At 51.6% G+C, this 12,856-nt stretch overlaps 1 protein-coding gene across 1 annotated transcript in view; it reads left to right on the top strand.

Annotated features, from left to right (window-relative positions):
* Positions 1-12,856, top strand: part of LOC139422347 (protein sidekick-2-like) — a 390,182-nt gene that overhangs the window by 369,576 nt on the left and 7,750 nt on the right. Inside the window, exon 43 of the mRNA XM_071173549.1 lies at positions 1,532-1,697. Within this exon, the coding sequence (XP_071029650.1) occupies positions 1,532-1,697 (166 nt within the window). The remainder of the gene's footprint in view (positions 1-1,531; positions 1,698-12,856) is intronic.

Genomic DNA, 12,856 nt, shown 5'->3' with positions numbered 1-12,856 from the left:
GATGGCCAAATCCAGTAAAATAATCACTTGATAACGACTTGTTAGAACTCACAGGGATGGAGAGAAAGAGAGGTGGAGAGGAACAGGAGAGAGGAAGGAGTGGAAGAGAGGTCAAGCCTGCCGTGATCTCACATCATTACCTTTTAACGCCCCGTTAGTGTTTAGTGTGGTGTTGAGAGTGGTCCCACAGTGTCCAGGGGTCCTGTAGGGGTCAGGGGTCAGTCAACAGGGCTTTGGCTGGTCCAGGAGAGACAAGGACAGTGTTTGTCTGGGACACAAAGAGCCCCTTTTAGAGCCTGCACCCCCAGCTACCCCCCAGCCACCCCTGGCAACACAGACATTTTGTACCACTGACAAGTTGTTTGTTTTACTGTGGTCCAAACTCACCACCAGGACCAGGCACCAGCATGATGAGTCACACTAACCAGCCAGGAGGAAGAGAGAGGAGAGGTCACTGCCCCCTAAACCCTGCCTCTACACCTCAACTGTTCTGCCTGCGGCTAGGGAACCCTGACCTGTTCACCGGACGTGCTACCTGTCCCAGACCTGCTGTTTTCAACTCTCTTGAGCGGTAGAGATACTCTGAATGATCGGCTATGAAAAGCCAACTGACATTTCCTCCTGAGGTGCTGACCTGTTGCACCCTCGACAACCACTGACTGTGATTATTATTATTTGACCATGCTGGTCATCTATGAACATTTGAACATCTTGGCCATGTTCTGTTATAATCTCCACCCAGCACAGCCAGAAGAGGACTGGCCACCCCTCATAGCCTGGTTCCTCTCTAGGTTTCTTCCTAGGTTCCTGCCTTTCTAGGGAGTTTTTCCTAGCCACCGTGCTTCTACACCTGCATTGCTTGCTGTTTGGGGTTTTAGGCTGGGTTTCTGTACAGCACTTTGTGACATCAGCTGATGTTAGAAGGGCTTTATAAATACATTTGATTGAATTTGATTGACTAATACTGTGTATGAGGGTATATATTTGGGCATGTGGGTCAGTCAAAATATGTTTTTTTTGGATCAGGGCCTGGCACCTCAGTAGAGTCTCTAACACTAAAGGTTTTATAGTGAGACTGCTGATTAATTAACCTCAGTGCTAAATCATTGATGGTGTTGATGTGAGCCATGACCAGCCTTTCAAAACACATTGCAGCGCTACCGATGTGAGTGCTCTGGAGCGATGGTCATCTAGGCCTTCTGGGCACAGGGACTATGATGGTCTGCTTGAAACATGTATGTATTATAGACTGGGTCAGGGAGAGGTGGAAAATGTCAGTGAAGATACTTGCCAGTTGGTCAGCGCATGCTCTGAGTACGTATCCTGGTAATCCGTCTGGCCCTGCATCCTTGTGAATGTTATCCTGTTAAAAGGTTTTACTCACATTGGCTATTGAGAGCGTGATCACACAGTCGTCTGGAACAGCGTTTGCTCCCATGCATGGTTCAGTGTTGCTTTCCTCGAAGCGAGCATAGAAGGCATTTAGCTTGTGTGTGTGCCCTGCCCCTACAATGGACTAACCTTCTCCCAGTGTCCTCTTACCCCCACCTAGGGAGCCACAGTAACAGCACCTCCCTGCCCCTCTCCCATGGGGAGATGGTCAGGCTGGACGAGGGCCGTTTCCCCGCCCTGGAACTCAACAACAGACGCCTGTCAGTCAAGAACTCCTTCTGCCGCAAGAACGGCATCTACACACGGTCAGTAACACACACACACACACACACACACACGCGCACACACACACACACACACACACACACACACACACACACGATTTCTGCATGACATCTATTCTGAGGGTCATGTTCCACAGTAAACTATCTATTCTGATGCTCATGTTTCACAGTAAACCATCTATTCTGAGGATCATGTTTCACAGTAAACCATCTATTCTGAGGGTCATGTTTCACAGTGAACCATCTATTCTGAGACTCATGTTCCACAGTAAACCATCTATTCTGAGGGTCATGTTTCACAGTGAACCATCTATTATGAGGGTCATGTTTCACAGTAAACCATCTATTCTGAGACTCATGTTTCACAGTAAACCATCTATTCTGAGACTCATGTTTTTATTTTATTTAACTAGGCAAGTCAGTTAAGAACACATTCTTATTTACAATGATGGAACAGTGGGTTAACTGGTCTAGGAACAGTGGGTTAACTGGTCTAGGAACAGTGGGTTAACTGGTCTAGGAACAGTGGGTTAACTGGTCTAGGAACAGTGGGTTAACTGGTCTAGGAACATTGGGTTAACTGGTCTAGGAACAGTGGGTTAACTGGTCTAGGAACAGTGGGTTAACTGGTCTAGGAACAGTGGGTTAACTGGTCTAGGAACAGTGGGTTAACTGGTCTAGGAACAGTGGGTTAACTGGTCTAGGAACAGTGGGTTAACTGCCTTGTTCAGGGACAGAACAACATATTTTTACCTTGTCAGCTCAGGGATTTGATCTTGCAACCTTTCAGTTACTAGTCCAACACTCTAACCACTAGGCTACCAAAAGGCCCCATGTTTCACAATAAACCATCTATTCTGAGTGGTCATGGCTGAGATAACAGCTCTCATTCTGAGGGGTCATGGCTGAGATAATAGCTCTCATTCTGAGGGGTCATGGCTGAGATAAAAGCTCTCATTCTGAGAGTTCATGGCTGAGATAATAGCTCTCATTCTGAGAGTTCATGGCTGGGATTAAAGATCTCATTCTGAGAGTTCATGGCTGAGATTAAAGCTCTCATTCTGAGAGTTCATGGCTGAAATAAAAGCTCTCATTCTGATAGTTCATGGCTGAGATAATAGCTCTCATTCTGAGAGTTCATGGCTGGGATTAAAGCTCACATGCTCAGTGCATACTTATTGATTAGGAAGAAGATTATTCAGGAGATCAACTGCAGTTGAAACATGCCTCTTTATCTTCAGACAATAACAACCCCAGGATGGATGGAGTGATGGATTAGCTGTTATACAGTCTGATGAACCAATTATACATTCAGCATCTGCTCCATCATGGGTTCTGTTCTGTTGTGCTTTCTCTCTCTGATCTGTGTGGAAGGACTGAGGTGTATGTATTGAAGCCTAGGCAGGGAGTCAGGTGGGGGAGGAAGAAGAGGGGGTACCCCCCCTCAGGCAGGGTGAGAGGAGGGGTAGGAATGAGAGGGGGATAAGGCAGGGGGCAAGAGGAGGGGAGGAAGAAGAGGGGGGTAAGGCAGGGGGAGAGGAGGGGTAGGAAGGAGAGGGGGTAAGGCAAGGGGAGAGAGGAGGGGGGTAAGGCAGGGGGGGAGGGGTAGGAAGGAGAGGGGGTAAGGCAGGGGGAGAGGAGGGGTAGGAAGGAGAGGGGGGTAAGGCAGGGGGAGAGGAGGAATGAGAGGGGGGTAAGGCAGGGGAAGAGAGGAGGGGAGGAAGGAGATGGGGTAGGGCAGGAGGAGAGAGGAGGGAGAAAAGGTAGGGCAGCAAGAGGGGGAGGAAGGAGAGGGGGGTAAGGCAGGGGCAGAGAGAAGGGGGAAGGGGGTAAGGCAGGGGGAGAGAGAAGGGGGAAGGGGGGTAAGGCAGGGGGAGAGTGGAGGAATGAGAGGGGGTAAGGCAGTGGGAGAGATGAGGAATTAGAGGGGGTAATGCAGGGGGAGAGAGGAGGAATTAGAGGGGGGTAAGGCAGGGGGAGAGAGGAGGAATTAGAGGGGGTAAGGCAGGGGGAGAGAGGAGGAATGAGAGGGGGTAAGGCAGGGGGAGAGAGGAGGAATTAGAGGGGGGTAAGGCAGGGGGAGAGAGGAGGAATTAGAGGGGGTAAGGCAGGGGGAGAGAGGAGGAATTAGAGGGGGTAAGGCAGGGGGAGAGAGGAGGAATTAGAGCGGGGTAAGGCAGGGGGAGAGAGGAGGAATTAGAGGGGGTAAGGCAGGGGGAGAGAGGAGAAATTAGAGGGGGCAGGGGGAGAGAGAAGGAATTAGAGTCGGTAAGGCAGGGGGAGAGAGGAGGAATTAGAGGGGGGTAAGGCAGGGGGAGAGAGGAGGAATTAGAGGGGGTAAGGCAGGGGGAGAGAGGAGACATTAGAGGGGGGTAAGGCAGGGGGAGAGAGGAGGAAGGAGAGGGGGTAAGGCAGGGGGAGAGAGGAGGAAGGAGAGGGGGTAAGGCAGGGGGAGAGAGGAGGAAGGAGAGGGGGTAAGGCAGGGAGAGAGAGGAGGAAGGAGAGGGAGGTAAGGCAGGGGGAGAGAGGAGGAGGAGAGGGAGGTAAGGCAGGGGGAGAGAGGAGGAGGAGAGGGAGGTAAGGCAGGGGGAGAGAGGAGGAAGGAGAGGGAGGTAAGGCAGGGGTAGAGAGGAGGAAGGAGAGGGAGGTAAGGCAGGGGGAGAGAGGAGGAAGGAGAGGGAGGTAAGGCAAGGGGAGAGAGGAGGAAGGAGAGGGAGGTAAGGCAGGGGGAGAGAGGAGGAGGAGAGGGGGTAAGGCAGGGTAGAGAGGAGGAGGAGAGGGAGGTAAGGCAGGGGGAGAGAGTAGGAAGGAGAGGGAGGTAAGGCAGGGGGAGAGAGGAGGAAGGAGAGGGAGGTAAGGCAGGGGGAGAGAGGAGGAAGGAGAGGGAGGTAAGGCAGGGGGAGAGATGAGGAAGGAGAGGGAGGTAAGGCAGGGGGAGAGAGGAGGAAGGAGAGGGGGTAAGGCAGGGAGAGAGAGGAGGAAGGAGAGGGAGGTAAGGCAGGGGGAGAGAGGAGGAGGAGAGGGAGGTAAGGCAGGGGGAGAGAGGAGGAGGAGAGGGAGGTAAGGCAGGGGGAGAGAGGAGGAAGGAGAGGGAGGTAAGGCAGGGGTAGAGAGGAGGAAGGAGAGGGAGGTAAGGCAGGGGGAGAGAGGAGGAAGGAGAGGGAGGTAAGGCAAGGGGAGAGAGGAGGAAGGAGAGGGAGGTAAGGCAGGGGGAGAGAGGAGGAGGAGAGGGGGTAAGGCAGGGTAGAGAGGAGGAGGAGAGGGAGGTAAGGCAGGGGGAGAGAGAAGGAAGGAGAGGGAGGTAAGGCAGGGGGAGAGAGGAGGAAGGAGAGGGAGGTAAGGCAGGGGGAGAGAGGAGGAAGGAGAGGGAGGTAAGGCAGGGGGAGAGATGAGGAAGGAGAGGGAGGTAAGGCAGGGGGAGAGAGGAGGAAGGAGAGGGGGGTAAGGCAGGGGGAGAGAGGAGGAAGGAGAGGGAGGTAAGGCAGGGGGAGAGAGGAGGAAGGAGAGGGGGGTAAGGCAGGGGGAGAGTGGAGGAAGGAGAGGGGGTAAGGCAGGGGGACAGTGGAGGAAGGAGAGGGAGGTAAGGCAGGGGGAGAGAGGAGGTGGTAAGGCAGACTGATCAACGGACACAAACCCCTTTAAAGATTATCCTCATGGAAGACCTCTCTCTGTTGATTAGGTCTGAACTCAATGAATAGACAGATAGAGCCAGGGCCTGTGGGTTGCTTTTCATGGCCAATGACTTGGGTAACTAACCGTGTTCACTGTTCACATATTATAAAGTTATTTCAGGAGTGCAGGTCGAGGAAAATTACCCTTTCCTTCTAGGGGCCCCTCAGTCATCAAGAACATAAAGTAAAGCAGAAAAACAACTGTTAGGTCATTGATTTTCTCCACCGTAATGTCTGTTCTGCTGAAGGCCAGGATGAGGTCTGAGATGTTTACTGGATGAGGTCTGAGATGTTTACTGGATGAGGTCTGAGATGTTTACTGGATGAGGACTGAGATGTTTACTGTAGTCTGTTCTGTTGAAGGCCAGGATGAGGTCTGAGATGTTTACTGGATGAGGTCTGAGATGTTTACTGTAGTCTGTTCTGCTGAAGGCCAGGATGAGGTCTGAGATGTTTACTGGATGAGGTCTGAGATGTTTACTGTAGTCTGTTCTGCTGAAGGCCAGGATGAGGTCTGAGATGTTTACTGGATGAGGACTGAGATGTTTACTGTAGTCTGTTCTGCTGAAGGATGAGGTCTGAGATGTTTACTGTAGTCTGTTCTGCTGAAGGATGAGGTCTGAGATGTTTACTGTAGTCTGTTCTGATGAAGGCCAGGATGAGGTCTGAGATGTTTACTGGATGAAGTCTGAGATGTTTACTGTAGTCTGTTCTGCTGAAGGCCAGGATGAGGTCTGAGATGTTTACTGTAGTCTGTTCTGCTGAAGGCCAGGATGAGGTCTGAGATGTTTACTGTAGTCTGTTCTGCTGAAGGCCAGGATGAGGTCTGAGATGTTTACTGTAGTCTGTTCTGCTGAAGGCCAGGATGAGGTCTGAGATGTTTACTGGATGAGGACTGAGATGTTTACTGTAGTCTGTTCTGCTGAAGGCCAGGATGAGGTCTGAGATGTTTACTGTAGTCTGTTCTGTTGAAGGCCAGGATGAGGTCTGAGATGTTTACTGGATGAGGTCTGAGATGTTTACTGTAGAGTCTGTTTCCCTGAAGGTCTAGACCCCGTCCCTTTCTATCTTTATCTCTTTATGTCTCTCTCTCTATTTCTCTTTCCGTCTCTCTCGCTCCATCACATCGGTAGTTTACATCCGTGGGTTTAACGTCGGAGACATGCTACAACAGCTCAAACCAAAGAGGGTTTGTGAGATCAATCTGTACAAAATACTAATGAAGTACAGAAACCAGTCATTGTCTTTATATGAGATTAGAGTCATTTGAACCTGGTGCAGGAAGGTGAAAAGAGGTGGGACTGACACGGCTTGTCCCGCAGAGCCATTTAAACCTGGTGCAGTAAGATGGAAAGAGGTGGGACTGACACGGCTTGTCCCGCAGAGCCATTTCAACCTGGTGCAGTAAGATGGAAAGAGGTGGGACTGACACGGCTTGTCCTGCAGAGCCATTTCAACCTGGTGCAGTAAGATGGAAAGAGGTGGGACTGACACGGCTTGTCCCGCAGAGCCATTTCAACCTGGTGCAGTAAGGTGAAAAGAAGTGGGACTGACACGGCTTGTCCCGCAGAGCCATTTAAACCTGGTGCAGTAAGGTGAAAAGAGGTGGGACTGACACGGCTTGTCCTGCAGAGCCATTTCAACCTGGTGCAGTAAGATGGAAAGAGGTGGGACTGACACGGCTTGTCCCGCAGAGCCATTTCAACCACATTAAACAGACGACGGCTCTGTCTCAGTGCCATCTTTCACGTACCAGGTTACAAGGGGACATTTACATAGGCCACATGAAATGGCTAAATCATTGAGATTGTCTAAGGTGTTTGGAAGACACTGACTACATAACAGTGTGGTCTATGAAAGAAGTAAGGCAACAAAAGCATTTGGGCTAATAAGGAGGACATGAGGAGGAGGGAAGTTGTGATGAAGGAGCTACTTAAAATTCAGAGGCGATAGGAAAGAGAGAGTTTAAATAATTGATCAGTACCCCCTACCCATTTCCTAATTCCTCCCCTCCCGCCTTCCCCCATCACTTCTACTCCTCTCTCCCTCTCCTCTACTTCCTTCCTTCCATCCCACCCTCCACCCTCACCCCACCCTCTCCTCTACCTCCTTCCATCCCATCCTCCACCCTCACCCCACCCTCTCCCTCTCCTCTACCTCCTTCAATCCCACCCTCCACCCTCACCCCACCCTCTCCTCTACCTCCTTCCATCCCACCCTCCACCCTCCACCCTCACCCCACCCTCTCCCTCTCAGTGCAGCCGGTCGTTAACGAAGCTGCACCCGACTGGAGCACTTCAGAGAGAAGGGAGGCAGGATGCAGCGCTGGTTCCTTTGATCTCCGTCCCGGGCCTCCTCAGTCAGGGAGGGACCAGCACTGCCCCCCCCCCCCCCCTCCCCGACCTCCATCCATCTAAAACATTCCTCCATAATGGGTGCACTGCAGAACCACCCTGTCTACGTCCCAAATAACACTCTATTCCCTATATAGTGCCCTTCTTTTGACCAGGGCCCACATGGAACAGGGTGCCATTTGAGACACGGGCTCCCTGGAGGAATCTGTTTCCCCTGCCCTTGAGGAATCTGTTTCCCCTGCCCTGGAGGAATCTGTTTCCCCTGCCCTGGAGGAATCTGTTTCCCCTGCCCTGGAGGAATCTGTTTCCCCTGCCCTGGAGGAATCAGTTTCCCCTGCCCTGGAGGAATCGGTTCACCCTGCCCTGGAGGAATCTGTTTCCCCTGCCCTGGAGGAATCTGTTTCCCCTGCCCTGGAGGAATCTGTTTCCCCTGCCCTGGAGGAATCTGTTTCCCCTGCCCTGGAGGAATCTGTTTCCCCTGCCCTGGAGGAATCTGGTTCCCCTGCCCTGGAGGAATCGGTTTCCCCTGCCCTGGAGGAATCTGTTTCCCCTGCCCTGGAGGAATCTGTTTCCCCTGCCCTGGAGGAATCGGTTCACCCTGCCCTGGAGGAATCGGTTCACCCTGCCCTGGAGGAATCGGTTTCCCCTGCCCTGGAGGAATCTGTTTCCCCTGCCCTGGAGGAATCTGTTTCCCTTGCCCTGGAGGAATCTGTTTCCCCTGCCCTGGAGGAATCGGTTCACCCTGCCCTGGAGGAATCTGTTTCCCCTGCCCTGGAGGAATCTGTTTCCCCTGCCCTGGAGGAATCGGTTCACCCTGCCCTGGAGGAATCTGTTTCCCCTGCCCTGGAGGAATCGGTTTCCCCTGCCCTGGAGGAATCTGTTTCCCCTGCCCTGGAGGAATCTGTTTCCCCTGCCCTGGAGGAATCTGTTTCCCCTGCCCTGGAGGAATCTGTTCACCCTGCCCTGGAGGAATCGGTTCACCCTGCCCTGGAGGAATCTGTTTCCCCTGCCCTGGAGGAATCTGTTTCCCCTGCCCTGGAGGAATCGGTTTCCCCTGCCCTGGAGGAATCGGACTCTGAACCTAACACTATATCCTAATATCTGTACCACCACGAGGTCCGTTAGCTTAGCGCCGCAACACATGACCAACCAACCCCAGCTCTGATAGGCCCAGTAGAACCATACCACAGGTTGTTAACCCCAGCTCTGATAGGCCCAGTAGAACCTTTCCACAGGTTGTTAACCCCAGCTCTGATAGGCCCAGTAGAACCATACCACAGGTTGTTTCCCCCAGCTCTGATAGACCCAGTAGAACCATACCACAGGTTGTTTACCCCAGCTCTGATAGGCCCAGTAGAACCATACCACAGGTTGTTTACCCCAGCTCTGATAGGCCCAGTAGAACCATACCACAGGTTGTTTACCCCAGCTCTGATAGGCCCAGTAGAACCATACCACAGTTTGTTTACCCCAGCTCTGATAGGCCCAGTAGAATCATTCCACAGGTTGTTTACCCCAGCTCTGATAGGCCCAGTAGAATCATACCACAGGTTGTTTACCCCAGCTCTGATAGGCCCAGTAGAATCATACCAAAGGTTGTTTACCCCAGCTCTGATAGGTCCAGTAGAATCATACCACAGGTTGTTTACCTCAGCTCTGATAGGCCCAGTAGAACCATACCATAGGTTGTTTACCCCAGCTCTGATAGGCCCAGTAGAACCATACCACGGGTTGTTTACCCCAGCTCTGATAGGCCCAGTAGAACCATACCACGGGTTGTTTACCCCAGCTCTGATAGGCCCAGTAGAACCATACCACGGGTTGTTTACCCCAGCTCTGATAGGCCCAGTAGAACCATACCACGGGTTGTTTACCCCAGCTCTGATAGGCCCAGTAGAACCATACCACAGGTTGTTTACCCCAGCTCTGATAGGCCCAGTAGAACCTTACCACAGGTTGTTTACCCCAGCTCTGATAGGCCCAGTAGAACCTTACCACAGGTTGTTTACCCCAGCTCTGATAGGCCCAGTAGAACCTTACCACAGGTTGTTTACCCCAGCTCTGATAGGCCCAGTAGAACCATACCACAGGTTGTTTCCCCCAGCTCTGATAGGCCCAGTAGAATCATACCACAGGTTGTTTCCCCCAGCTCTGATAGGCCCAGTAGAACCATACCACAGGTTGTTTACCCCAGCTCTGATAGGCCCAGTAGAACCTTACCACAGGTTGTTTACCCCAGCTCTGATAGGCCCAGTAGAACCTTACCACAGGTTGTTTACCCCAGCTCTGTTAGGCCCAGTAGAACCATACCACAGGTTGTTTACCCCAGCTCTGATAGGCCCAGTAGAACCTTACCACAGGTTGTTTACCCCAGCTCTGATAGGCCCAGTAGAACCATACCACAGGTTGTTTACCCCAGCTCTGATAGGCCCAGTAGAACCATACCACAGGTTGTTTACCCCAGCTCTGATAGGCCCAGTAGAACCATACCACAGGTTGTTTCCCCCAGCTCTGATAGACCCAGTAGAACCATACCACAGGTTGTTTACCCCAGCTCTGATAGGCCCAGTAGAACCATACCACGGGTTGTTACCCCAGCTCTGATAGGCCCAGTAGAACCATACCACAGCTTGTTTACCCCAGCGCTGATAGGCCCAGTAGAACCTTACCACAGGTTGTTTACCCCAGCTCTGATAGGCCCAGTAGAACCTTACCACAGGTTGTTTACCCCAGCTCTGATAGGCCCAGTAGAACCATACCACAGGTTGTTTAACCCAGCTCTGATAGGCCCAGTAGAATCATACCACAGGTTGTTTCCCCCAGCTCTGATAGGCCCAGTAGAACCATACCACAGGTTGTTTACCCCAGCTCTGATAGGCCCAGTAGAATCATACCACAGGTTGTTTACCCCAGCTCTGATAGGCCCAGTAGAATCATACCACAGGTTGTTTACCCCAGCTCTGATAGGCCCAGTAGAACCTTACCACAGGTTGTTTACCCCAGCTCTGATAGGCCCAGTAGAACCATACCACAGGTTGTTTACCCCAGCTCTGATAGGCCCAGTAGAACCATACCACAGGTTGTTTACCCCAGCTCTGATAGGCCCAGTAGAACCTTACCAGAGGTTGTTTACCCCAGCTCTGATAGGCCCAGTAGAACCATACCACAGGTTGTTTACCCCAGCTCTGAAAGGCCCAGTAGAACCTTACCACAGGTTGTTTACCCCAGCTCTGATAGGCCCACTAGAACCTTACCACAGGTTGTTTACCCCAGATCTGATAGGCCCAGTAGAACCATACCACAGGTTGTTTACCCCAGCTCTGATAGGCCCAGTAGAACCTTACCACAGGTTGTTTACCCCAGCTCTGATAGGCCCAGTAGAACCATACCACAGGTTGTTTACCCCAGCTCTGATAGGCCCAATAGAATCTTACCACAGGTTGTTTACCCCAGCTCTGATAGGCCCAGTAGAACCTTTCCACAGGTTGTTTACCCCAGCTCTGATAGGCCCAGTAGAACCTTACCACAGTTTGTTTACCCCAGCTCTGATAGGCCCAGTAGAACCTTACCACAGGTTGTTTACCCCAGCTCTGATAGGCCCAGTAGAACCTTACCACAGGTTGTTTACCCCAGCTCTGATAGGCCCAGTAGAACCTTACCACAGGTTGTTTACCCCAGCTCTGATAGGCCCAGTAGAACCATACCACAGGTTGTTTACCCCAGCTCTGATAGGCCCAGTAGAACCATACCACAGGTTGTTTACCCCAGCTCTGATAGGCCCAGTAGAACCTTACCACAGGTTGTTTACCCCAGCTCTGATAGGCACAATAGAACCTTACCACAGGTTGTTTACCCCAGCTCTGATAGGCCCAGTATAACCTTACCACAGGTTGTTTACCCCAGCTCTGATAGGCCCAGTAGAACCTTACCACAGGTTGTTTACCCCAGCTCTGATAGGCCCAGTAGAACCATACCACAGGTTGTTTACCCCAGCTCTGATAGGCCCAGTAGAACCATACCACAGGTTGTTTACCCCAGCTCTGATAGGCCCAGTAGAACCTTACCACAGGTTGTTTACCCCAGCTCTGATAGGCCCAGTAGAACCTTACCACAGGTTGTTTACCCCAGCTCTGATAGGCCCAGTAGAACCATACCACAGGTTGTTTACCCCAGCTCTGATAGGCCCAGTAGAATCATACCACAGGTTGTTTACCCCAGCTCTGATAGGCCCAGTAGAACCTTACCACAGGTTGTTTACCCCAGCTCTGATAGGCCCAGTAGAACCTTACCACAGGTTGTTTACCCCAGCTCTGATAGGCCCAGTAGAACCTTACCACAGGTTGTTTACCCCAGCTCTGATAGGCCCAGTAGAACCTTACCACAGGTTGTTTACCCCAGCTCTGATAGGCCCAGTAGAACCATACCACAGGTTGTTTACCCCAGCTCTGATAGGCCCAGTAGAACCTTACCACAGGTTGTTTACCCCAGCTCTGATAGGCCCAGTAGAACCATACCACAGGTTGTTTACCCCAGCTCTGATAGGCCCAGTAGAACCATACCACAGGTTGTTTACCCCAGCTCTGATAGGCCCAGTAGAACCTTACCACAGGTTGTTTACCCCAGCTCTGATAGGCCCAGTAGAACCTTACCACAGGTTGTTTACCCCAGCTCTGATAGACCCAGTAGAACCTTACCACAGGTTGTTTACCCCAGCTCTGATAGGCCCAGTAGAACCTTACCACAGGTTGTTTACCCCAGCTCTGATAGGCCCAGTAAAACTACACTATCTGTGTTTCATAAACAAACATCACAGAAACGTTGCTCTGGTCTGCTCTGCCATTAACATCCTAATGTAGTGTCTGTCTGGAGGACAGTGTTCAGTGTTCTCACCCTATAACTAAGTATGACTACAGTGGTGTATAGAGACCCTGGATTGCTCATGCTATGTATTGGCCATTGACAAGCCACCGGTCTGCCATTGGAATACATTGGAATTTTACAGAATTTCAATGAAATGTTTCAAGGACATAATATCATTTAAAAGTATCTGCATTAACTGCTTTTCTTAAGCTTCCAAAATATTTTTTCACTAGGTTGGGGGAGTGCCAAGATGGATGCGTGGCGGCTTCAAAACAGCGCTCCAGGCTCTCATTTA

Source organism: Oncorhynchus clarkii, chromosome 12 (assembly GCF_045791955.1).
Source record: "Oncorhynchus clarkii lewisi isolate Uvic-CL-2024 chromosome 12, UVic_Ocla_1.0, whole genome shotgun sequence".
In the NCBI taxonomy this organism is placed as follows: domain Eukaryota; kingdom Metazoa; phylum Chordata; class Actinopteri; order Salmoniformes; family Salmonidae; genus Oncorhynchus; species Oncorhynchus clarkii.
This window is presented reverse-complemented; position numbering and strand designations above follow the sequence as displayed.